Source organism: Rhopilema esculentum, chromosome 4, assembly GCF_057945365.1.
Source record: "Rhopilema esculentum isolate cy_ngs chromosome 4, ASM5794536v1, whole genome shotgun sequence".
NCBI classification, from domain to species: domain Eukaryota; kingdom Metazoa; phylum Cnidaria; class Scyphozoa; order Rhizostomeae; family Rhizostomatidae; genus Rhopilema; species Rhopilema esculentum.
In genome coordinates this window covers 6,996,419-7,023,150 of record NC_142818.1, presented here as the reverse complement: position 1 = coordinate 7,023,150, position 26,732 = coordinate 6,996,419, and the positions used below count along the sequence as shown (strand labels likewise).

The 26,732-nt window shown below is 34.8% G+C and overlaps 4 protein-coding genes across 5 annotated transcripts in view; 2 read left to right on the top strand and 2 right to left on the bottom strand.

Moving 5' to 3' along the window:
- Positions 1-3,393, top strand: part of LOC135691424 (NADH dehydrogenase [ubiquinone] iron-sulfur protein 6, mitochondrial) — a 5,413-nt gene extending 2,020 nt beyond the window's left edge. The window contains exons 3-5 of the mRNA XM_065209285.1: positions 1,942-2,023; positions 2,681-2,721; positions 3,211-3,393. Of these exons, the coding sequence (XP_065065357.1) occupies positions 1,942-2,023; positions 2,681-2,721; positions 3,211-3,273 (186 nt within the window). The 3' untranslated portion in view covers positions 3,274-3,393. The remainder of the gene's footprint in view (positions 1-1,941; positions 2,024-2,680; positions 2,722-3,210) is intronic.
- LOC135691421 (uncharacterized) lies at positions 2,024-13,778 on the bottom strand. The gene is made up of 2 exons (XM_065209281.1): positions 12,147-13,778; positions 2,024-7,531 (listed from the first exon to the last, which is right to left on the bottom strand). Exon 2 carries the CDS (start codon positions 7,527-7,529, stop codon positions 6,252-6,254), a length of 1,278 nt encoding a protein of 425 aa, XP_065065353.1. The 5' UTR covers positions 7,530-7,531; positions 12,147-13,778; the 3' UTR covers positions 2,024-6,251.
- LOC135691422 (GPI-anchor transamidase component PIGU) lies at positions 3,547-26,732 on the top strand. Of its 2 annotated transcripts, XM_065209283.2 has the most exons (13): positions 3,547-4,200; positions 4,632-4,699; positions 5,869-5,935; positions 18,727-18,791; positions 19,225-19,296; positions 19,719-19,781; positions 20,166-20,263; positions 20,669-20,769; positions 20,999-21,230; positions 22,180-22,323; positions 22,983-23,107; positions 23,601-23,743; positions 24,912-26,732. In XM_065209283.2, exons 5-13 carry the CDS (start codon positions 19,249-19,251, stop codon positions 25,023-25,025), a joined length of 1,068 nt encoding a protein of 355 aa, XP_065065355.2. In that variant the 5' UTR covers positions 3,547-4,200; positions 4,632-4,699; positions 5,869-5,935; positions 18,727-18,791; positions 19,225-19,248; the 3' UTR covers positions 25,026-26,732. The 2 variants fall into 2 exon arrangements, with proteins under 2 accessions (XP_065065355.2, XP_065065354.2); XM_065209282.2 differs by lacking the exons at positions 3,547-4,200; positions 4,632-4,699; positions 5,869-5,935 and adding an exon at positions 16,430-16,568 and having other exon boundaries at positions 24,912-26,731.
- On the bottom strand, positions 13,929-16,277 carry LOC135691420 (DET1 homolog). Its single transcript, XM_065209280.1, has 2 exons — positions 14,764-16,277; positions 13,929-14,539 (listed from the first exon to the last, which is right to left on the bottom strand). The coding sequence occupies exons 1-2, from the start codon at positions 16,275-16,277 to the stop codon at positions 14,332-14,334; spliced, it is 1,722 nt and encodes a 573-aa protein (XP_065065352.1). The 3' UTR covers positions 13,929-14,331.

Sequence of the window (26,732 nt, the reverse complement as noted above, 5' to 3'; positions counted from 1 at the left end):
AGAAAGTGATGTTGCAAGGGAAAACATTGGTGATATGGAAGAGTGCATAACATACAAACAATGGACCACCACTGATCATGCAGAATCGATTTCGGTTACTGCAACAGTGGAAGAGTTCATTGAAGTTTTGTGTGAAAAATTAGATGCAATAGCAGCACACTCTTACATTGCAAAGTCACAAACAAAATATTTAAAAGAAATAAAAGATAATCTGGAAAATACTGAGGTTATGGTGCTAGGCGATTTTGCTGAAAATTACAAGTTTCTGATTCAGGATGAAATACAAAGTTACCACTGGAATCAGAAACAATGGACATTCCATCCCATAGTGGTTGACCATCACTGCAGTTTTATTCTTGTTTAGGACTCCATATGTTTCATCTCTGATGACTTGGATCATGACGTCACAATGGTTTATCAAATAATGAGCTGCACAATGGATTATATTAAAAGAAACATTTCTGATACCATTAAATCCAATCAACATTTTTCTGATGGTTGTGCAGGGCAATATAAGAATTGTAAAAATTTCTTCAACTTGTGCCACCATCAGAACGATTTTGGAATGGATTGTAAATGGAATTCTTTCGCCACCAGTCACGGTAAATCACCTTGTGATGGCATAGGTGGTACGGTGAAAAGAATTGTGGCTAAGGCAAATTTGCAGTGACACAAGGAGAACCAAATACTTACGGCAAGGGAAAGTTTGATTTTTGCAAGGAGGAGATTATTGGAATCCAATTTCAGTTGATAGGTAGAGCTGAAGTGGGTCAAAAAAGAGAAGACCTGAAGGAGCTTTTTCATTTTCTAGAACAGTGCCTGGTACAAGAATTTCAAGAAGCTACCACCAATTTGTTCCGCTAAGCATAAATGAAATTGGGGCAAAGAGGGTGTCTGAAGATGTCAACTATGGAATCAAGTTTAATTTTTCCAACCAGCCAGAAATAATTAAAATAAGTGGCTTAAATCCAGGAAAATTCTTCATTTCACGATACGATGAAGCCTTTTGGCTTGTTGTTGTCTTTCAAGCAGACAAGGATACAGAGGATGTCCAAATCTGTTTTATGCATTCTCAATTTCTCTCAACATATTTTGAATGGCCAAGCAAACAAATGTGAATATTTTATTGATAGTGAGTGCACCATTTCTATTGCCAAACTCCAGAGGCAATCCTTAGAAACTGCTGACATTTTAAAAATTGAAGAATATCTGAACTGAATCCATTGTTGGACATTAATTAATAAAGCATTTATTAAGTACTTCTACTTAATAAAATTTATTAGGTGCAAGTTATTTTGCAATATTGAAACCATTCCCACATACCTGCAAAAATAAGTTTGTATTTAGCTTCTTAAGAAAAATTTCTGTTCTGAATAATCTCCTTATCAGACCATACAAATTTTGAAAATTTTTCATTAAAATCTGATTGTAAAAATACAAATCTGATTTTTTGCTCTAGTCAAGCTAAGACACTATATATTCAATATACAAAAGTTGGGATTTGTCACATTTTGGAAACATTGTCAAAAAGTGACACAAATGGGGGCAGCATAGTTGCTAAGGACAAAAGCAACCCTTGGATACAGACATTTCATTGCTTTTCTATAGATGTTAGCAGGTTTCTGATGTCATTTTCAAACTCCTAGGTATTGATTTCCTCAAAAGAGAAATTTTCAGGGCAAAATTCCAAAAGATGTATTAAATTTTACCAAAAAGACTTACAACATAAATTCAAAATAGCAGATTTGAGAAATTCGAGTGAATTTGGAGCATTTTAAGTTAGTTTAAAAAATAGAAGACTAACATAGTGACCCCAGGCTACTAGATGTTCAAAACTCTAGGTGTTGAAGAATATTATACCTGACTCTGAGGTATTCCTCCTAGAGACATTTTTATTCTTTGAACTCATTTCTTAAACTTTTTATCTCCCATTCTTTTCAGGTGAATGAAAATTTTAGTCAGACTTTGATCAATGAAGTTCCACCTATTGAAGTGAATCAAAGAGTTGTCTCTTGTGATGGAGGTAAAGGATATAATTTTCTTATTCTTTGGTTCTATTTTGCCAGTAATTAAATTTTGAGTAAAAATTTAAGGATAATGATTGCAGTATCATGGGCTGCTTAAATTATGAAGACCTATGATTGTTAGGAGATACTAGCTTTAATTATACCAAATTAAGAAAAAATTAAGGAAAAGTATAGAACTGTAGTCCTAGCAAGATTCATTATCTAATGTTCTTTTAGATGTAGCCAATAAAAACCCCTTACTCTCAAATACTAAGGCTCTGTTGTGTCATGCAATATTGAAAAACTTCAATGTGATGTTTGTTTGAATTGATATTTTGATCAAAAGCTATGACAACATAAAGTTTTTTGCCATTTACCACCCCATCAATTTTAGATTCTTCCATTGTCTGAAATTTCTGAAAATCTATGAACAATATTGATGAGTAATGCCCACCACATCACTTTTTGCTTTCTGAAATGCAGTAACATTCTGAGAATTTTTCATCTATAGAAAAAAGTATATATTTTCAATAGCCCTTTCATTACCATGTTTCAAGTCTGCCCAAACTGCCAGAAAAATGCTCGATAGAAGCAAACAAAAATGAATCTTTTTGTAACACCAATAGCTTTTGATGTTAGGAAGTTTATTTAGAAACATTTTGATTTTTTTACAGGTGGAGGTGCCTTGGGGCATCCAAAAGTGTACATAAATTTGGTATGAATCATTTTTACTTTTATGTACATTTCATCAGTTACTTGGGTCTACATTACTTTTTTCTATTTTTTCATTACTATTTTTAATTGTGCTTCTTAGGAATTGCTGCCAATTAAGTATAATTGCTGCAAAACCTGTAGATTCATTCAAGAGCAGTTAACAAATGACCCAAAATATTTAAGGGTGCCTTTTTTGTTTATTGATTCAACTTGCAGACTTTTCATTCTGGTTTATCATTTTTTAATAAGCTTCTTGAGTTTAATGGGTGTGAAAAGCTGAGTCAAAATGAACTCAATGATAACTCATAATGAGTTCTGTTCTGATGAAATATTTAACTATGACAAATTTCCCTTTGTTGTTTGTTCTCAAAAAGTTTTAAGTCTAAAACATAAAAGATTAGATGTTACGTTCTATACTTACTTTAATCTACTTTGATATTTTTTTCTCAGATCATAAACAGTAATTACTTTATTTAATTGTGTTTTCTAGGATCAAGACGGGCCTCATGCATGTGGATATTGTGGACTGCGGTTTGAGAAAAAGCATCATTAGAACATTTGCAAATCTGAGTGAATTTGAGATGTTTTTCATAAATATATCGACATTGTTAATTGTAATCAAAAGTGTTGTAAATTCCACTGGCTTTTCCACAGAAAGTTCATTTGCTTTATAGTTCAGCCCCTTCTTTTCCTATTTTTGTGTGTTAAAACAATAAAAAATGTTGCTTGGTGTATTAGTGTTAATGTCTAAAGATAAGAAGAGCTGTGTCACCAAAATATCATAGTGAAAAACGCATCTATAGAACTCAACCTGTTAATCTCATAGTTTAATTGTGAGTCATCTGTCATTCATGTTGTGTTGTCACCTCATACTATCAGTCAGGAGGGAGAGTGTGGTCACAACATTGCAAATTTGATTCTTGTTATTCTGCCCTTGAGTAGAGCTAACAGTTATGTCTGGCAAATTTTGAGAAATAGGTGCTTGATCGAATTTGTAGCTAGATGCTGCTGGGCAACATCAAATTTAATGAGCCAAGGGGAAAGAAGTTCTTATGATTTTGCTTTGTTTTGTTTAGTTTAAAAAAAACAGGATAGAAGGTTCTTCTCATACAATGTTAAAAAAGTCATTAACTAATCATTATTGTGTCATTTCTGACCTATTTTATTTAAAGCATCATTGGAGCCTTTTTGTAGCTACTATGAATTTTAGAGCTTTCCTAATTACTCCAGAACATACATAAGCAACAAGTACAATTAGGTAAAAGGAATAGGGAGAGTCGCTGTTAAAAGGATTATAACAGCATAATGACTACTATCTGTTGATCTCACGCTGAACTAAGTGGGTTTTCTAAGTAAAAGCTCTTTTTACTCTCCAGCTGTTGCACTTAAGAATATGTTTTGGACTGATAAGCAACTTTCGTCTATTTCGGAATTATTCAGTCCTGTCTAATTCGATGACTCACTAGACGACCTAACTTCAGTAAGTGTTCCGAATGTTTTAAAGATATCACTTTCCATTTCCCTTATCAGATTGTATCTGATATTAAGCTTCGAATCTTCTTTTTCTGCATTGTCTTTCAACGAGCTGAGACAAGCTTAGGTTGCACGCCAGACTTCTACGTTCTACAGAGCATGTAGAAACCTCTCTAGGATTGTCTGAGACAATGTTGTCATTTTGTACCAATTGATGTAAAGCAAGGGTTATTGTAAAGAAGAGTTATGTTCATTGGTTTAATAGAATCCAAATCATCTTCATAACAAAACTATTCACTCGATTTTTATAAGAAATCTTAAGAATGAAGTTTTTATAGTACTTCAAAAGTCATAGTACAATAATTCTGCAGTACTTATTATATCATTAGGAGTCAAATGCTCACAGTTTGCTAAGTCTAGATTCTATTTACTTGACAGGACAGAAAGAAGTCTTTGTATGCTCTGAATCTCGAAAGTCATTTCGATATTCTGTTGGCTTTTGCAAGGTAAGAAAGTACCCTATTGATATCATGTTTTGCAGTCGTTTATTGACTTAATTTTCTAGTGTTTTTGAATGATTTATCTAGAAATGACTAAGCTTCTAATGACATGGCTTGTATCTGAGAAATGAAATCGAAATGAATTTTTTTCTTGGAGAAAATTTTTCCAAGTGGCAGATTGGAAAGGCAATTTGTTGAGGTTTCATATTCAAGTCTAAAAATTTATATTTAAAGCTTATCTGTGACGTTCATCTTTAAAAATTCATCAGATAAACCAATTCCTATAAATTCGTGGATCTGCAAATACTACATCTCGTTAGCATTTAGTCCAAAATAGTGCAAAGATCTGATGCCTTGTGCAGCAGAAACAATGTACAAAATCGTAGTTCTACTTGAAGTAGCAACAGCTCTCTAGAAACGTATAACAATTTAGAATTTAAAACATCCTGGTTTGATCTGTAACAATACATGTGTAAGATAATTTTATTTGCTCCTACTGCAAGTGAAACATTTCAGAATCAAAACTATATGCTACATTGACATTGTTAAATTATTACTTGGTTTTCCGGTCGCTTCACATTTCGAATACTTTAGCGCAAGAATTAACAGGCTGATTTCTTTTAAACGTTAAAGTGAAGATAAAAGGATATGATTTACCTTTTTTAGACATATCTGTAGCGGTGTAATATCTTTATACCAACGGTTAATGATACTTCCTCCCCTAGCAAGGCATATGAAAACTAGAAGCAACAACACATACCAATAGAGTACAGAACACTCCACTTATAGTCACACAAAATGTTGCTTGAAATCTTGTGTGTTTAATGGGTGTATGCCTGTAAATGGAGCTTAACTGTTCGTTTTACGCGTTTGGGTCTAAATTCAATATAGCGTCTTGTTTGGCACACCAAAGTATGTGAAGATCTGTTCCTACGGCTTCGAACATTATAATGCAGACAAGTTGTCAGTAACGTTCATCATATAGATTTGCAAAGTTCTTTAATGATAACAATTGTAGGAGAAATTTCCTAATATGAACCTTCTTCATCACCATAATTGTTATCTGTGCTGTCTCAAAGATGTAAAGCGACAATTTATTTCTTGTTAAAGTCTGTGCTCCTGCAAGCATTTCAGTTGCACTAGCCTTCAATGATTGCCAACTTTATTTTATTCAGCGCAATGGAAAGAGCATAAATTTGTTGCTGCAGAAGAATTCAACCAATCATGAGAATACCTAAACTGGTAAGCTTATCAATTTATTATTTGTTTACATTGATATCAGCGGTAGAGTAATACTTGCAAGCCAAAGTGCTTTAGTCTTTATTTTATAAACAAAGAGTCTTTATTTAGTTTCAAAAAAACAAAGTCAGCTTGATGTCTAACTCGATTGATGGGCAAGGTTGTGTTTAGTTACTAAAAGCTCCTCATCGAGTATTGACAATTTTCCTTTTGGCAAACTTGAAAGAATTCTGGAAACATAACAATCAAAACTAGTTTCCTGATTCGGGTCCAACCTCTTCTGGCTTCCATGGACAGTTAAGTTTTTAGGTTCACTTTGTCAAGCATCTTTGCCAAATGTGCCAATCAATTTTTTCCTCGTGGTGATCTCGGAGTGGTTGTGAATGTTTTTTCTTGCTTGAAAAACTTTTTGTGCCACGTCTGTCTTTGATCCATTCGATTTTGATGCATCTAGCTCATCAATCTGCAACTTTATAGAAAAAAGGTCGCTGGCTTTTGTAAAGCTGACTTTAGAAACCATTTCACGATGACTGGACTGTCTGACAGATGTACTTGGTCTTTTTGTCAATGTCACTAAAGTTGTCATGTTCACATTACGGCAACATGAAGAGCACCAGCAAATCGAAAACTTGCGGCTCTGCATCATGTAAATCCCTGGTTTGATGGCGGTCATCGTGAACCGCATCCAGGTTGCAAACATCAATGTGTTCAGATCGACGGTCCAACGCCAGTTCAGAGTAATCAGTAATGTCAGGTCCGGGAATGTTCCAATCAAGAACAAAGTCATTATTACCAGGCAAGAGTTAACGGATTTTGCATATATTCCAATAAGAATAGTCTTCCAGTTTGCAACACCGTTCTTTACTCCAACACGGTGCCTAGATTTATACGTCAACAAGATCATTCTAGAAAAGCAATACAATATAACAAAAAACGGTATAATTCTGTTTATAAATTCATCAAGCCATTGGAAGATGCTTTTCGATGGGCTGCAGTGTGGGCATGCTTCAATGGAAATCCAATCAACCTGCTGTAAGAAAGGCACGGCATATGACACATCGAGCACGAAAGTCGTAAGCCAAATAACAGTTATGGCGGCCATCGACTTCTCTGTTCTCCTAGTCACTGCGCTGAGTTTTCTTTGAACGATAACTGTATATCGATCGACTATAATGGCAGCGAGGTTTAGCATGGTTACTGAATGGAACCAGTGATCAAGAAATGATATTATAATACAGATATAGTAATTTGGTCTTGATGATGAATTTGGTAATATTATCATCGATATTGGTAGCATTACCAGTACGTTTGTTAGCGCGTCTGCAAGTGCTTGGCTAGAGAGAAGTAGATTGACATGTGTTCTACGCCTGACTTCATGCAAAATGAAATATATTGATGATATGTTGAGGTATATTGAGATGAGTGCCAGCAGCATTAGAAAAAAACTGCAAGATACTCTCGTTGGCTTTGAAAGGGCTAGAAAGTGCAGCAGGATTTGATTCTCTTCCGCCAATAGGCACAATCTGCAACTCGAGTTTCCAGCTCTACCTGTGTCCCCCGTGGCGTTTATGAAAACCATGATCAACAAATGTGCCATACCTGTTAAAAAGCAAAACTTCATCAAGATAAACGCTTATAAAAGAAACATGATTTCGGCCCTCTATCAATAGGCCACTAGCGAAGGTTTATAGGTCCAGAAATTTGCAACTTTTGCAACATGTAACCTGATTGCAGGCTATCATTCTCACGGAGGAGAATAAACTCTTGGCGGTAGAAAGTCTTCTATCCATTAACACATCAAAGGTCTTGACACTGTCAGTTAATGTCTAGTTGATGGCTTAACAGGTTGCAAAAAAGAATGAAAAATTACACGAAATCTAGCTAATTTTCAAAAGCCTGTCTGCTTGATTGTTTAAGTAGACTGGGTTATGACTTTTGAATTACCATGCAACTGGTTATCTAGAGACTGTTACTCGTTTTTGAATCGCTTCTCGATAAAGCCCTCGTATCGCTAGACAGCGAAAATTTTAGTTCGAGAATCTCTGTGACTGATTTTCCATCACAGCTAGAAAGGTCAAGTTCGTATCACTTTTAACGTCGTTTTTAATGCATATTTCATTACCAGCTGTTAGGAGCCATTGTTTCATGTCTTGGCAACTCACGGGTCTTACGTTAAAGATTTTGAGGTGTCCATGCTATTTTTAAAAGTAGGAATTAAAGTTTTGTTCAGCTCATGTTGTTTGGCAGGTGTCTCCATAAGCAGACTAGCCAATCGTGCTACGCTTTGCAGGCTCTCTGAACATTTTCGCAAAAACCTTTTAATTTTAGTTATTACTTTTCTTTTTCAGTTAAGTCCTTCTTTGCCAGTCATTACACTAAGGCTCTTTCACAGTACCTCGCCACTTGGCATACCGAGTGGCATGACATTGGGGTGGGGGAGACACATTTCAGGGCAATATTTTTGGTTAAGTTATTCCAAGTTATATAACTTTTCGAGTTCTTGCAAAGAAATCAATGAGATTTAGTTGGAATGAATTTGAACATAGCCAAATACAAATGGGCCCCCATCATTTTCTGGGTCCAATGCCCCTCATATATCCAGCGCTGCTCTGCTTTCTCGACATTGGTCTCTATTAGGATATAGTGAATCTGACATTGCAAAATTGGTACCCTGGTATACTTTGGATTGTGGTACTCTGTTTTTGTTTGTTATACCAATCTCGAAACTGTGTTTTAGGATACCATTGATAAACTTGCCTGTCATCGAAGCTGCTTGATTTTACGAATCTTGCTGATTTTGATTTTACTAGAAAATCGAATTTCCTTTTTTCTGTGTTTTCAAGTATTTTCGACCCAAAAAAGAATGTTATGATAATAATAATAATAATAATAATAATAATAATAATAATAATAATAAAAATAATAATGATAATAATAATAATGATAATACTTTTGAATATTTTAACTGGATATACAATTGAAATGTTTTTTTCATATATCCAGTAAAAGTAATGAAAGTAACCTAAAATACAGCCTAACCTGCAGTAACTACCATAAAAAATGTACCTATAAAAATTTAACTGAAATATCATCGCGTATTAGCTCACATTAAAGATAAGTTTAATCGCATATTAGCTAAAATATTTCTTTGGATAAGATTTAAGTTGTGTTGCTGGCTATTCATGGGCTTCCAATGGCAGCAACTCCTTCGAACCAGCGAATGAGAAACTTCTTCTAGCATACTTTATTTCCACTAAAGAACGCCGCGGTGTTCATTACAGAATCCAACTTTTAGATGCGGCGTCTAATGGAGGGTGGCGTTTAATACAAAATGAACAATTTTAAAAGTAAAAAATGACAAGAAAAGTGCGATGAATAAGGTAAAAACAGACTTTAAACAATGTTTAAAGAAAGTGTGAAATTTTTTTAGAGTTCACAAATAATGTGTTCACGTTGTGGAAATGTCAAGGAATGTAAATGTCTCCACCCGAGTCTTCCTCCCAATGACTAAAGCAGGAGATCATACTTTCGTAAATAGCCTTCGCTGCTTAGAGCACTTGTCAAAAACCGGTTTCATATTTAGGGTACTGTCGATTCAAACTGCAAGGCACTTGTTGCTCGTGGTTGTCTTTAATTCCCTCCTACCGTTCGCGTTGTTATTGTTAAAATTAACAAAAAGTGTAGACGTGTACCCATCTGGGATGGAGATAATCGTCCTTTGTGCTGAAATGACCTCACCCCAGCAATAGGCAGCTCTTACAAGATATGTTATATCTATTGGTCTACTAAACTAAACCTCTAAACTTGCATTTTCTAATTTTCTATGGCAATATGATGAAAAGAAGTGGAAACTAAGGATTCATATCATCAAATTCTCATGCTACGCAAGTTTTTAACGTAATGCATTCAAAAGGCTGTTTCCGTGTAAAAAAACTCAGCACTATGAAAACTACTTAACGGTTTTAGCAATTCGCAGCATAACATATGCTAAATATCACAGCATAAGATTCAATTGAATGTTCTATCACAATACTACCCAGCTTATACTGTAATTTTGCGACTCTTAGATCTGATTTACGATTTACGTGTAAGGTTCAAGCAAGTTGTTTGCATGTGGTTCAATATTTAATGCCAGTGCAGTGTAATTTTCTGTTGAAGCTGTTTAATTTTTTTCCCATTCCAATCGGAGGAAAACCATCTTCAGATTCCTTCAGAACATATGGAATGTTTAGACACACCTATTTGCCTGATATATGGAGATTATCCCTCTGAAGAAGATTATATTTCTCTAGCAGATGGTGTCTAAAATACTAAAAGCTTACTTTTTTCGAAAAATAATGAAAGTTTTTTCGTTCTCATTTTAACTTTTATCAGTTGATAGATTTAGATGATTTAAATGCTTTTCGCCGAGGTTGCACCCGAGATATCAATACGCAACAACCTATACAACAAATAATTTTGTAACAGAAACTGAAATAGGGGTCGAGCAAAATGAAGATGCAATCTTTGCAACAACCAGTTTCCTTAAGCTAAGAAAGAAGACACGGAAACCGCTAGCCTCAATTTTAATGACGAAGCAACGTACAAAAGATACCTTTATTGTTAAAGGTAAAATGGTATAAATATATTCAAAAACAACTCGCTTACTTTTCAATGTTATCATGAAACTCAACTGTGCCCTATTCTCAAAATTTGTGTATACATAATAATGTGTGGTAATACGTGGCATGGAAAACTGGACTGCTTACCTAAAATTACATTGTTAATAGCAGTTGGTGTAGTGGAGATGCTAACATAGAAGCTTACACGTGGTGTGCCGTGTTTCTTAGACTTTGTATATCTTTTCTTGTGCTTGGTTTGGAGCAGCAGTGGCTGCATGTTTTCTGCAAGTTTCTTTTTGAATCAGACTGCTTTGCTATGAAATCCAAGGTACCTCGATGGTTATCTTAGCCCAGTTGTTTCAGTATTTAAAATCACTTTGCGGCATTCTAAGCCAGCCGTTGCTCGACTGTTTTTAACCTGTTACTGTTCGTTGCCAGGGGGTGATTCTTTTCCTTTTAACCTCAGCGTCGAGTCTTTGAAAATGATGACAATTTAGGGCAGGTATATTACCGGGGAGTGGGGATGGATTGGCATGTCAATCTCAGTTTTTCCAGTTTTTTCACTTTTAGGAGTCCTGGAGGATTCTTAAAAGAATCATGATTCGACTTTCTCTCTCTGTGAGCAGTAAAATGTATAAGGTGCCATTTTTCGGCAACCTCGACCCTTCTGGCAGTTTCTTCCTCTGGATTTTTGTTATCATCTTATTTGGCATAGTGTGGGAGACCGAAATTTATAAACAATTCGCATACACGACGCCGTAAAGAATAGATTGGCTCTCCTTATAACGACGTAAACTGACAACCGCTCGATGAATAGCTTCGTACTCTGCAAACAAAAAAATTATCGAGCCTGACTCTGTGGTACTGCCGAGAATGCTATGTCTACTGCCCTTTCCAAACGAAGCTTTTTCAGATATTGTAATTATTGAATTGTGGGAATCTTTCTGAGTTGTTTGGTAAGTTTTACATCATAAGTGGATTCAATAGTTTTATCAAGGTAAGGAGTTATAGCTCTGTTGAGATCCGGACTCCTGAAAGGGGCAACGACCTCCATGGTCTTACCCCTAAATTCGATATATGTTTGAAAGGCTGAAGATTCTAAACTTGAAAGTATTGAAGGGATTAAAAGACCATTTTTACTGGTGAAAATAGAGTAAAATATTTATCTTGCTAGCAATTTTCAAATTTTTTTAAAAATATAGAAAGAAAAGGTAAATATAACCACAAATAACCGGCATTAACATTCATAAAATACGTCGGATGCATAAGGACTTGATAAGGTAAAGAGTTTGAAAACAAAATAAGTTAGGATGAAAGTGATAAAATAAATTGTGTTTGCTTAAATTCGGCCATGGTATCAATGTTTAGACTTATTGTAAATGTGAGGTTTGAAAATATGAGATACATAAGCCATGCGATTCTCTGCTTTCTTATATGAACATTGAAAAACAAGCAACTGCTGTAAAATGAGACACAAATACGCGAGCTGAGGCTAAGTAATATTCTTATAATATTCCCTAAAAATTTGACGATTCGGAGCCTAACTACTTTTATAAAACAAATTCTTATGAAAGAAAAGTGTGTTACAACAAGGAACGATTGTCGCAGCATACCTTTTTACATTCCATTTTTTCGACACTGATATTCAGAAGTTTTTCTTTTTCATCGAGTTGAGATCTTGCCCATCAATTTGGTCCACCACTTCAGTATGCGTTCTGTCGCTTAAAATTCTCAGCGTGTTTCAATCGACACTGGAATCAAGCGCTTCACAACAGGTGTGTTTTACAAACATATCGGTCGGTGAACATTTGAAACGGGTCAGGTGAGCGCAATTTAACGGTTCCAACTAGGAGCTAATCCTTGCCTATCGTTTTCGCTCGTTATTAAGTTCTTTTTTTCTCGACCAGCTGATTTTTTTGTTGATTGACGGGGGAAATTTCTTACTGTCGAGCATATCAATCACAATAGAAAAACACTAATACAGAGTTTTCATTCTTCGTCAGGATCAGCTTGTCATGTGATATTGAATCGCTTTTTTCCCATTGGATATAAGAAGATAGAAAACAATTGGATTCTAGATGAAATTTCACTGTTCGTTTTTCATCTCGAAAATGAAAAAATAATAAAAACAGAAATTAATAGGACCAATGATGTTAGTTATAATTGCTAGTTAATTATGAGCACAAGCTGAGTCTAAATATTTTGCAGACTGGTCATTTCTAAGACGCTTGTTCCTTACTTAAACATAAAGTTAATTTTTCCATAATATCTTTGGCATCAAGCATGTGTTGTGAGCCACCAACCCTGGTTTAAATTGGGTGGATATTACGCAACCTTCCCACATAAATTGTTTATGAAAGGCTTCATAAACACCTATATTAAAAGCAGATTTTCTTGGAGATGAAGTTCATCAACAAGGATTTGGTACAAACTTGACAATGGACATGATGAGGCAGAGTAGGCAGCTTTCAACATATATTGACTCGCTCCCCATCAGTATGCACTTCAAGGCACAACAGCACTAAATTTGTTTTTATTTTCTCACAAAACTGAAGAAAACTAATTCTTCCTCAACAATTTCCTTTGATTTCCTTGACTTCCTCAATTCTCAACATCCATCCCGCTTTCATGTTGGACCATTCCATGTAGCCAGATCCGTCACACCTTGATTAGAAACTGGCTGCCAGATAATAATATTGTAATATTTGTTATATTAATATTTGAACAAGATGGAAACAATTGTTTGTTGTCAACTGGTAATCTCTTCTTAACAAATAAATTTTTCTCAAAGATTTAAGCATATTAGGTCATCTTTAAGATAACCTTGAGTCATGTAACATTGGATTATCATCGCTGTTTTGCTTTGTCCTAAATTTTATCCTCGTATTCATATCATACCCATTGATTCAGCAAGATTCACAGAATCCAACAGACAGCCTATCCTGCGGTTCTTTCTTCTCACACATTCAATATTTTGCCTGCTTTTTATTCATATTTTGAAGTCATAGCACTCTGCTTTTATGACAAGACAGAAGGAAACTAATCTTTTATGGTTCAAGCTGCCATACTACAAAACACATACATTTGAAAGCACACTTTGAAAATGAAGAAAAGTTAAAATTTGGGGATTCAAAAATTAAGTCATTCTGGAAGTGCAAAAATGAGGTTTCCGTGAATCATTTTAGTGTAGAGGAATACAAAGTTCCACTTAAGTAACAAGCCTTTTTAAAAAATGATTGAAATTAGACAGGAGCCAGAAAGATATGGGGATTAGATAATGGCCAGTTGTTGACCTGCCTGCTCACCTCCAATGCCAAAGTTGATAAAACCCATGCTTGTTTAAATTTTTACAATTCAAATTCTTCTAGAATATCATGAAATAAGAAAATCATATATTAAGCCTTCCCTACTCTAAATGTTAACTTCCTAAACAAACAACAATTTTGCTAATTTTATGATTTTACAATGAATAGAATATTTAACTGAATAAACCCATAAAAAACTATAAAAATTGATGTCCTATTTACACATGAATGTCAAGATTGTGAAAAAATACAACTATGAACAAAAAAGTCAACTTTTCTTTAATTTCATGGTTAGATATTTAAAATAGTTTTTATCAACAAATATTCCATCAAATAGTTGTGTGAACAATAATACCGTAATTCCAAACAAGAATAACAAGGTTTGCCAATACTTGAAATTTTATGACTAATGAAACAGGAAATTCAAATTTGAGAACCAATGTACAAAAATGCCTTTTCTCAGATATAATCTGATATCAAAAGCTCTTTTCTCTCAAATATGATCGGAGCCATCATATGTTAAATGTCTCACATGAAAGTTGACAATATATTCTGAATTGTTCCTCTGAACAGATATGGCAAAGGGATAAAACGGATGAAATGTAAATGCAACCAGTCTCTTTGTTGTTGGAGGAATTGGCCTACCCAATACACCAGCATGAATTTTAAACATCAACAAACCAGATTTTCTTGAGTAAAATCTGCAAAGATAAAAATCATCATAACAAAATGAGAAATTTCAAACTGAAGGGGCATTCTATCCTTAACATATCTTAAAATAAAAAGTAAGGAATTCAGCTATAAGGTTTTTAAAAGGTAACTTGAACCTGAATAATTAATTACAAATAAAGCCTGTAATAAATTGTCAAAAATCTTTGATTTGATGTTAATCTGTTTTTGATATGTATTTATTAATTGAGCTTACCGTATTGGATGGTCTCCACATGCTTTAGGACGTTCCATAACAGAAACCCATTTATCATCATAGCTGAAAAGTGACAAATCTAGATAGGGACTACTGCTATAAGATTGGGAACTGATGGGAAGTTGGGCTAGAAGTCTTTTGACAGATTCAGCATGGCCACCATACTTGGCATTAATAATTGTATGTTTAAATCTTCTTTGATTATATCTTGCATAAATGTTGCTTGATGTAGAGCAAGTAAATTGCACATAATTGCCAGGTAAGGCATTTCTGAATGAGTCATTAAATTGCTCAAACAGTTCCAATAATGCTTCAGAATTGTTTTCATAAACTGCAACAACATCTGTTGATGCCATGTTATAAATTACAAAGATGGATAACTGAGAATTTGGGTCTGTGACCTTCAGTGTAACAACATCTTCGCTAGCATATTTGATAAGTAAATGGTCCTCATCCAAAAGCTGCATTTTCCACATGCGAAGCAGCCGGAATTGGTCAAAGTGCTGATAAAATCTTCTTAGTGCTTCTTTGCTTTCTTGCTTCATTGACCAGTTATATAGATAGACTAGGATTCTATGTTTCAAACTGTTCAGTGTCACTTCCCGATATGGTCTAAGGCATCGAGCCTCTCTTACTGACTCAAATATCATTTGGTCATCATCATGACAAAATCTCCCAACTATACGTACATCAACAAAATGACCGCCTCCTGTTACTTGAAAGATATGTATAGTCTGATGCTGTACAGAAAGTACTGCCAGAAGATCTCTATACAAGTAAAGCCCCTGGTTGTGTGACAAGAAAATTTTGTCACATTTGAAGACCCTGGTGTCCACTTGCTCACAATTATACAAATCAACAATATGAATTGTATAATCCTCTAATGGCAAAGTATGAGAAGATGAAACAGATTCATTATTTCTATATTTATCATAGAAATGAGGTGCAGGGTCATCAGGAACATTGCTTGCAGACCCAACAATAACATGCCTACCATTATCTGTAAACAAACTGCATTCACGATTAAGATGTTCACCATTAGATGCAACTGTAACTGTTGCTTTCTTTCTGAAAAACTTGTCAAATAGCGTATCACGGATGAATTTTTCTCCTTCTCCCCCACATTTGCCTCGTTTTCTAAGAAGTTCCTCTCCAGCATCTGGTCCTAAAAATTCGTATATTTCTAGTGAACTTTGGTCTCTTGAAAATGAAACAAAATGTCTTCCATCTGGTGCAAATTTTCTAAGAAAACACGGAGGCTTCTCAATATTAACAACTGTGAAATTTGGAAAAACGTTAAGATTGAGCGACTTGGCTGTGTGCAAGTGGGTATTCGGTTTTCTCATGGCCAGTCCCAATTCCCTATCTACGAGTTTATGAATAATACTGTGGTTTGGAAGGGGCCTTGATTTAAAAGCATTAAAAAGATCACGGCTTGTTTCCGTTTGACCGGCAAACAGCATACCATTTGGTTCCTGGAACCGCATATTCTCCGCCATACTTGCATGAGGCATTTTTCGGGTACAGTTCCGCTTGGCTGTTGTGCCACCATTACCTTCAAACCTCTATTTAAAAGTGAGTCGAGAATTGAATGGAGGCTATCCAAAGATAGTAGCTATTTTTCAAATGTTTACCACTGATCTATAAAAAAGACTATAGATAAAAAATGTTTACCAGGAGAATGGAGAATATCGGACTGTTCTTTGTAGCGTTCCTCCTGCGTTTGCTTTTATCGACAAAAAAGACCGCTGAAGTATTAAATTTGCGGGTAGAATTTGAAACACCCCTTACGTCCTGGAGTAGATGTGAGATATTTGTTTTTCATTTACAGTTTTTTTCAAGTGGTGTAACCAAAATGATTCCTGCACACCTACATATATTATGATAATTGTTTTTTATAATTTCTGATGAAGACCATTTTCAAGATGCAACATTGCCTCCTTGAGGTTTTAATTATCTTCACAACAACCTTGAGAAGGACAAATTGTGTTTGCTTAATATTCTGAGGCTGGAGATTCTAAAAGAATAAAAAATTTACATTTAGCCTAAGTAACACCATAGAACAAGGTAAACAGATCTCTTTAACTGTTGCCTTCTTACACTTTGTAATTTTGAGCCTCCATATTTTTGCAAAATATATTCCTACAAAAATGGGTGTTTTATACTTAATAATGGTTCATGTTGGCTTTGAAGTTACAGTTTGCCCTCTTGACGAATATGCAGGCATCCCCCATCTTTCTATAAGATTTTAACAGTATTTAGCAGCAGTACTACTCAACCTCCCATCTGAGCGGTTGTCAACTTGGTTGTTCATTGGTTGTCAACAAAAGTTGTAAGCATCCCCCAGGCTAGTTGTGATCTCTGATGATTTGATTGGTCTAGACAGCCTGACCACCGCTCAGTACAGCTTAAATCTGCTCTACACTAACTATACCCCCCTAGCTAGCAGGCAATGCTTACATCATCCCCCCATGCCAGCATGTGACTTTGCTGAACAGGCTGGTTCCACTCAGTGCTGCTTGAATCTGCACTCAAAAGCATTTTTGTCTCTATGACAATTTCAGGCTTTTCTCAAGGGAGGAATTCTTGGCTTGCAGTGCGATCAAACTTCTTCAATTTTTAATTATGGTTTACTTAAAGTGGTAGAGTCAACATAAAAAGGGCCCTTGTTTTTATAATTTTGTTAATAATCTGACTACCAGCGGTAATGGGGGCAGTCTGGATCTGCCACTGCAGGTCCAGAGTAATAGCAGGGTAATAGGTATTACTCTGTGGATGATTGTTCTTATTAATCAAAGCAATCTCTGTGGCAAAAGCTGGTGTAATTGTATGTCTCAGTTTTTTTGTAAGGTGCTATCTACTAGAAAATAAGAGCCCTGTAGGTTATGCATGAGCTTGTCAGCTAAAGGCTTACATTATGACACACAGAGCTGCAGAGTTTGTCAGAACAAAGATTCCTGTTAAAAAACAGCAATTTGCAACAATATGTAACTGAAATTTAAAATTGCAAGTGTTTGGTAAAATACTAGGGTATGTTTTTCCTCAATCGCTGAATCATAATTTTATGGGATGAGTTACAAGCAGGGTTGGTCACAGGCTTTGCAAGGACAAAACAATTGGAATTGTTTTGCACCTGCAATATTTTGCCAATACACTCAAATTTCCAATCCACATACTTTTACTTTTTTGCTGCAAAGGAGAACTCAAATTTGACATTGGCATTAGAATGTAAAAAGTCTTCCATTACCACTGACCATAACCATGGGAGCAACAAAATTTAACAATTTGTGAAAGATAAAAACACTTTTGAGTAAGAGCAAACAAATTTAATAAGATCAAGATTTCTTATTAAAACATGTGACTCTAAGGACACATGTGATTCATTTTTTCAAAATGAGCTTGTCATTTCATGGAACCAATTTTCCAGTCTGATGGTGTTCATGACAGATATTGCTCATTGCTCAGAAAAGTAATATGGGTTTTCTTCCAAACGATTTTGATATATTGCACCATTGATTTTTTCCTGTATAACAAACAGAAGTTCCTCAATCCCAGTCTGGTGAAGATACTCTATGTTTAAGAAAATGTCTCTGCAAATTACTGTGAACCTTGTCTTACTAAATAGAATATATATAATAGCATCACTGTCATATCTGCTCTGTCTTTCTGATCAACTTGTAGTTTAGATGTGTCAATCTCAAGAGCAACACCCTACAAAAGTTTTCCTCCACAAATCCCAGTTTTTTGAATATATCAAATTGGTTCTGGGTGTTTCTAGAGCTAGATATTAAGCCTACAGCCAATCATGTTTTAGAATACTGGACTACTTTTTATTTATTAATTGCACATTATACAATTTTTTTATCATTGTTACAATTTACCAAGGAAAGCTCTGAGAACTTTGTTTTTGCAAAAGATGGAGTAATTTAATTTTGTTAATATGCCATTTGATTTAATCAACAGTAAAAGAATGCATTGCCTTGGCTGAGGCTGGAATATCACCTTACAGTGGAGAAACATGTCACCATGTGGGTAAAAAAATAAATGTATTGTTTTAGCAGCTAAAGTTAAATTTCTATCTGTTTTCTAGTGGAAGTGGAATACTGCATTTTTTTCTTATGTTCCCTCTGTGGTTGTCCATTGGAGGTCCATTGATTGAACCTCCTAGTTCAAGGTGAGATTATCAGGGAGGCAGGATTAATTTTTCAACCTCAACATGTTCTTCTGTGTTTTGGTGCAGAATATCTGCATGTAAATTGCAAAGAACATGGAAGAAAGTTGATTGGAAATTTACACTGATGCTAAGGCATTATTCATATTTGTGGCCATCAGATGGACTTGATAGGATACCAAAGAAAAATATCCGAATTCCCACCCCCATAGATTCATTTTCCCTTTCTTCAGTTCTCATTAGTATTTTCTAACATAGATTTCATGTGTAATTTTTTCTTCCTTTTTCAGCCACCATTGCTGATTTCTTTGTTCATGTTTCTGGAAGACAATCTTTCATTCTGTGTTCCTTACCTTTTCATAGTAAGAACAATAGTTTTTTCTAAGAGATATTTAACCTTCTTGGTGATTTTATTTTTGATTGATTGACCTTTAACAATAGGAAAATGTTATTTCAACAAAGAAGATTTGGCCTGTGATATTTGAATCAGCTTATTTTACCCAAAATTATCTTTGTTAGCATGGGTCATTATTATTTATCATTTCAATTATGATTGATCTTTAGTACATTACATATGTTTTTCTTTTAGATGTCACTTCCTTTGAGAATCTTATCATATTCTTCCTTTGCCAATTTACTATTGATGTACTTTCTTTAAAAGCAAATCTTTTTGTAGATTTCCAACTTTTTATGCATAGAAGAAGCCTCAGCTTTTGTGTTTGAACCATAGATTTGAATTTATATTTTAAGATTGAAATTCATGCCTGTCTTTACGCTATTTCAGCTTTGTGACATTGTTGGTGGTTATCTTCTTATGAAAGGAGCTAAACATTTTGTTGAAAAGCAGGTGAGATGTACTGTCCATCCAAAAGATGCATTTCGTTGAAACAGGCCTGGCTACAAGACTTTTAGTATGGGTGTGGTTTACAGCTCTCCTAGTAATTTTAAAGTGAGCTATTCAATAAAAGTCTGGAATAAAGGAAAATGTTTTTTTAAGAAGGACAATTTTCTTCTTTGGAAGAGTTAAGGAGAATAATCTGCAGCCCCTCTTGAGCATTTGAGGGGAGCCTGGAGGGGAGCAGGAGCTATGATTGCTTTATTCGCGTTGCCAGGACTGCTGCTTGAAATTCCCTTTAAGTTTTGTGTTGCACTCTTCCTCATTCACTATTTTGCTGCAACCATTAAAAAACTGTGGCCTTTTTTAATATTTTGTATTTTCTAACCATATCAGATTAGATACCAAACACTTATAAAGCACAGGCCTGACGTCGAGACTCTGCTATGGGTAAAGGAGGACCTTCATCATATTCCCTATTTTGTTGGGTTATTGTAAGTTTTTCTTTTATTATAAAAATCAATTTTATTCATATTCATATCCTTTATAGTCTTAAGATCGATATCTTCTGTCAAGTGAACCACTCTTTTATTGTTTTGATTTATAAGGGTTTGGGGAACGGATTTCAATTCTATTTTTCCATAGAACATTTTTTTACCAATTCTACAGACAACTTGAGGTCTTAATAAGATAAATTGACTTTTTACTCACTTGATAAGCCACACTCAATTGGACACACCCTTTCCTGGGAATTTCTATTTAGTTTGACTCTTAACAAAACTAAAACCATGATTTCCCTGGATCTTGGCAAAACCTTGCCTTTGTTCCTTTGTTCTTTTGAATAGTTTAAGCTTTTGAATATATACAATAAAGGTAAAATGCTCTCACTTTCATTTTAGGTATCTTTTTAATCCATTTTCACTAGTGACCTATGGAGCTTCTTCGACAGTTTTGATAAACAACTTTTTGACTTGCATAGTCCTTTTCTTTTTGATGAAAGGTGAGTTAATCTTTCTTGATTTTTTAAGTTTGAAAACTTTATACAGAAATGTCGAATCTGGCCTTTTTTCTATTCTTATTCCATTCATTGAAATTTTTTCAACCAATCTCTCTAAAGCGAACAGCTCACTACATACAGTCAGCAATTCATGTACTTTAGGCCTGGATTAACACAGCTATTCTTATTGAGATAACCATATTTAAAGTGGTATACCTGTCGTTTTTTTCAGGTTATGAAAAATGTGCTACAGTAGTGCTTGCCTTGGCATGCTATTTGTCATTTTATCCAATCATGCTTCTAATACCAATCTCCTTGTGTCATACCGAGGATGGCAGCAGGATATCTTGGAGAAAAGTAACAAGCATTGTCTCTGTTTTCCTAATGATGTCGTGTGTTCTCCTTCTTTGCTCGTTCAAAGTATTCGAGAGCTGGGATTTTATCAATGCTGTTTACTTTTTTATGTGAGTCAGGCTCTTTTTCAATAGTTTTTTTATGAAATATCCAACATATTTTGGAGAGTGTTGTTGTTATGAGATATCTAACAACGCAAATGATTTTTGTACACTGTATCTTTTTTCTTAGCTGATATTTTGAGCTTATGCAAGAATGTAAACTTGTAAACCATGAACGCACTATGGACATGAAGCCTCGGATACTTTCACTACATTGAACTCTTTTTCTGACAAATAGTCTGTGGCAAGAGACGCCATTTTATCATTTCAAAATCAGTCTCAGAGAAAGTAACAATGTGATGTTTTACTGTTGCAAAACAGAAGGCAAATAACGTGAATTAATCTATACAGAAGTGTAGCTGAAATCCGCACAAGAAGAAGTAACTGCGAAAGGTGCTACGCAAAACAAAGAGCAAAATATTTCAAGAACACCGCAACGCGCGTGACGAGAATAGACAACAACAAACACACAAATCACTAAAGTTTGTTGTTGTTTATTCTCGTCGCGCGCGTTGCGGTGTCTCTTATATGCTATTATTTTAATCGATTTTTCGCCGCAAGATTTCCTCCGGAGTCCGTCGAGCAGCCTGCTGTCGTGGCCTCTCCTTTATTTGCACAAAATATTTAAAGCTGCTCCAAATTTGCCTGAATATATTTTTCTTTATGTTGGTGAAACCAATTCGCTGATAACAGGCACCGCGGAGAAGTGGAGTTTCTAGGGCCAAAAAACCAAAACATTTACCAATGAATCACCAGTCAAACCACTTTTTATTCGATTTTTCCCCCTCACTTTGTTAACCCACCCCCCCCCCACCTTTTTTTCTCAACGCTCCGCGGTGCCTGGACAAAGAAGATAAAGCTGTAGTATTAGGCATACAACATCATTATCAATGATTAACGACACAGTCTTTGTTAAAGTGACTTGCATTTTTATTGTTTTATTCGTTATTTCTTTCAGACTCAAAGTTCCTGACCTGACTCCGAACATGGGCCTTTTCTGGTACTTTTTTCTTGAAATGTTCGAGCATTTCAGGCTATTCTTTTTATGGGTTCTGCAGCTTCACACATTCGTGTATCTCATTCCTTTCGTAGTTTTATTCAGGTACGCTCCTTATGACATACTCTTTTGCATATTTTATTATTCATTTTCTCCTAATAGCCATTTAGTGGCACATGCTTAGAATATCTAGCCCCACAAAATACCTTCGTAGAAAAATATGTTTGGTTTAAAAGACTGACTATCAATCATATTCTACGATCACGGGCAAAAATATTTTGAGATTTTTAAGGAAATTATGTTGTTTTCTCATTGCTTTCAAAAATAGCCTCCCTCCCCCTGCCCCGATTCAATGTTGATTGCATGTTTTTAAGCTGAATGCATATGATAGACTTCTGATCCAACATTGATTCAGGGGGTGGGGAGATTCGATTTTTCCAGAGCAACCTAAGTTTGAACATTTCCGAAATTGCATTTTGTCTCAGCAATTTTTTCCGACATTGTAGGTCTATTACGCCTAGAAAGGACTGGTCTTTTCCGAGGCTCTTGTTTGCAGAGGTTAAAATCCGAGTACTTTTATCCGTTTATTGTAGCAATTGTGCCAGGGTTTGAAATATTCCAAGCAATAAGTGTATAAAACTATCCAAAAGATGCTAATGCATGACAAACTTTCAATACAGTACAAAAGAGGAAATACCATAGACGAATGCCAAATATTTACTACCTTAATACTGCAATTAATATTTGGGTTTTATTTTTCTTAGAAATCAACCAATATTTTTGTGCTATTGTCTAATTGCAACATGCAGTTGGTGTAAATCGTATTCATCTGTTGGTGACGTGATTATTCCATTGGCTATTCTACCCTTATGGAGAAATATAACCCCATGTAAGTAAAAAACAGCACATTTTTATCTAATAAACTACATCGTTTGTTTGCTGTATTGACTATGTTAAAATATCAAATGCATTTCACTAAGTAGAAGTTTTCCCCGCCCTTCTCTTGCAATTTCTCTTTCTTCACTGCCCATTTCCATTATTTTACTGGTAATCTAATGAAGATAATGTTATTGACCTTCAGCTTTCAGTACATTCGTTATCCGGCTGATACTCTGCTAAGCATTTATTCATTAAATGTCTCTTGATTAGGGAAACGGTGCCCTCAGACAGTCACAATTTAGAACATGAAAAACCATTATTAGGCTCAATGGTGCCCTTTCGGAGCACTAATTATCACACTTCTTGTCCTCATCGGTAACGATGCCCTACCTTGCCTGTCATGCCTTGTCCTGTCTTGTTTTATTTGCATCGGTGCAAATATATGTTCTTTGTTTGATCTATACTTTAAGGTGAAAGTTGGTCTTTTTTCATCTGTATTTCAGACTTTCGTTCTCTGTTTGTTGCGATTGTGATGCTGCTATTTTCTGCGATCTTGGCACCTGTTCTCTACCATCTGTGGGTGTATGCCGGCAGCGGAAACGCCAATTTTTTCTATGCAGCAACTTTGGCTTTCAACCTAGCTCAGGTAAGTTGATCTTTCAATTCCTACATCAGTCAATTTAATCTCTGAACAATTATTTCATGTACAACTCAAGCAGTGTGAGTATCCTTGTATTGTAAAGTAGGTTGTTCAGGTAGTCGATCTCCTGTCTCACCCCAAGTGACATTACCCAATAGCGTGTTTGAAAGGGGGGTGAAAAAGTATTGACCATGGGTTATTTAACTTTTCAATAGAATTCTGTTCGTCCAAAGAAACGCTGACATTAACTATTACTATTGTTTCTTTGGACGATGGTGAGGCATATTAGTTAGAAAATTTGGAATTTCGGGTAAACATATATAAAAAGCTAGGGGTGGAGAAACTACTAAGTTTTGATTTCAGCTATTTTTATGGAAAGAATTTCAAGTTTTAAGAAATTCTTAGATATCGATAGGAAAATTATCAGTGAAAAAAACAAATATTTGGGAAAATCTTTGTAAGTGAAAGGATTTTCTTGCCCTTTCTTGTTAGAGTCGATACTTCCAAGGCCAAATTGGCCTATTCTTCTTTCTATTGGTGCAAATGTATTTAAGAAAACGATATTCAGAACATCACATTCTTCCTAGTTACTCAACGTCCCAACCAATTTTTAGCTTTTTAATAATTGCGCGGGAATTTTCTTGGGGAATCTTCGCGGGAAATCTTTTTTTTGGATTTCATTTTATAAAAGATTATAACATTACCAAAGGACAATTAAATGACAGTATGAACTGTTCCATATGAGTGGACTCCTAATATGGAACAGGTTATGTATGAACCCCTGACGTATGAACTCATGACGTATGACGTATGAACAGTCAACTCCAGTTTTTTCCCCGTACCATAGTTTGTTAAAGGCAATGTAGCGAATTACATTTGTATCATAAATCTATTTGAAGAATTGGTAGTTACTGAAACCTTTGGCCTGGTAGGAAGAATTAAAGAGAACTTGCTATTTTTCATCAAACACTAACTTTTATGTGTGGCTCCATACAAATTAACGGTAAAAGAGGTTTGTTTCTGTTTGGTTTCTTAGGGTCAGAAGTCATTTAACATTTTTAAAAATGACCACAAATGACAAATAAATTCTCCTTCAAGAATAGGAAGAGATTAATTAAGCAACTGCTTTGATCTCGTGTGTACTGACAAATTCTTTAATATATTGTTCTATTAGATCCTTCTCCTGAGTGATGTTGTTTATGCCTACTTAAGAAGAAAATTTCACTTAAAACACGGACTAAATCCTTTGACCGAAGATAAAGAAGAGGGTGTCATAGTTATGAAGTAGGTATTCCTTAGTAATATTAGTATCTTAGTTGATATTGACTGTCGAAAATTAAAAGTTCTAGTATCGACTTACTCCTGTGATCTCTTTATGTGCACTGGATACCGTTGTAATTCATCATATCACCAACAGATCTTTATTGCTGCATTGCTAAAATGACTTATTAACAATGCCCTAAAACCATCGATCATCAGCCTACGCTGGATACGAATAGGTGAATTTTCAGTAGATTTAAACTTCGACAAACATGTTTAGAGGAAGATAGTGTGAATATGATCAAATTATCAAAAAGTCTTGGGAGTCTTTCTTTTCTTTCATATCTTTTAATGACATCTTTTGTGCAACTACTTAATTTTGACAGTTCGTAAAAACACTTACCTAAGCTAAGTATGCAATTTTGTATAAGTCTTCTACATTGCGGTTTTTGAAAATTTAGCATTTATGAAATTTCCACACTCGCATGATTTCATCGAAACCTTGCATCGGAATTTTCGGGTACAATCTTTTTGCAAAAATAAAGCTCTTAGGAAACTTATTTCTAAGCTGGATCATTTCTTATATAATCTCAAAAAGGTATGGCTCATAGGGTTCAAAAAAGGATAGAAAAAAAATGTTACTTTGCAGTATGAAAAAATTTTGACTCTAAAACCCACATGTTTCTACAATGGTAGAATATCCAAGCAAAAGGCTCTCAATGAATTACATGGAAAAATTTCAGACAAGCAGAAGTTTTGTTTTTGAAAGATAATTTTTTTAAAAGCAAGAGCAGGAACATTTAAGAAATTAAGGGTCCAAGATGAAAATTGATTGATGTTTCTCTTGTGGTTTTCTCGTGTACCAAAATTAAAACTAAATCTATAAGAAAATGTATCTAGATGTATGTTCAGTAGTTTTGCTCTATGAAAAACGATATATCCATCGTATGGAACTCATTAGCCGCGAATCTTGCTTTCAACATTCTTCTCCAATATTGTTCTGTATAACGTAAATCTTTATTGCAAAGTACTCTTGACGATTCCTTTGAAAGCGAAAGGTTCAGATTCCCAATCAAATTACAAGACAAGTCTATAACTTTTTGTAAATATTGTTTGAGCTTTTCAAGCGAAAATTGTTCGAATTTGAAAAGAATTTCATTGCAAGTATGACCTTCTAAGACATTTTTTAAAACGAAATAATTTTAGAATTGAAACTACAGATAGAGCCATTACCAATATATATTTGTTTATAAATAACGAAAAATGTTGAACTCGGAATAATTTTGAACTCGGGAAAATTTTGTTAGTGGAATTGTATTTGAAAATTTTACATCTAGTCAACCTTATCAAAGTCATATCCATGAAGTCGCGAAGGCCTAGATTTAATATCTAGATTTTGGTTGAAATGTTTTGCTAAAAACTTAACAGTAGGAGTATATCAGGCGAGAATGTGTGGAAACAATCGAAAATTTTTCAAAGCCTATAACCTTACTTAATTATCAAAACTCGACCCCTTTAAAAAGTTGCCAAACTATCAAAAAACTACTATCATTCCAAAATCAAACCTCAATTAAACCTCTTTGTAATCATAAAGATACGAATCAACCTGTCTTCAGAAGAAATTTTTTTTCAAGAAATAGACGATTTTTCCAAGCCTATAACCTTGCCTTTTTGTAAAAAATTGACCCCTCTAAAAAGCTGCCAAATTATCAAAAAACGACTATCATTCCAAAAC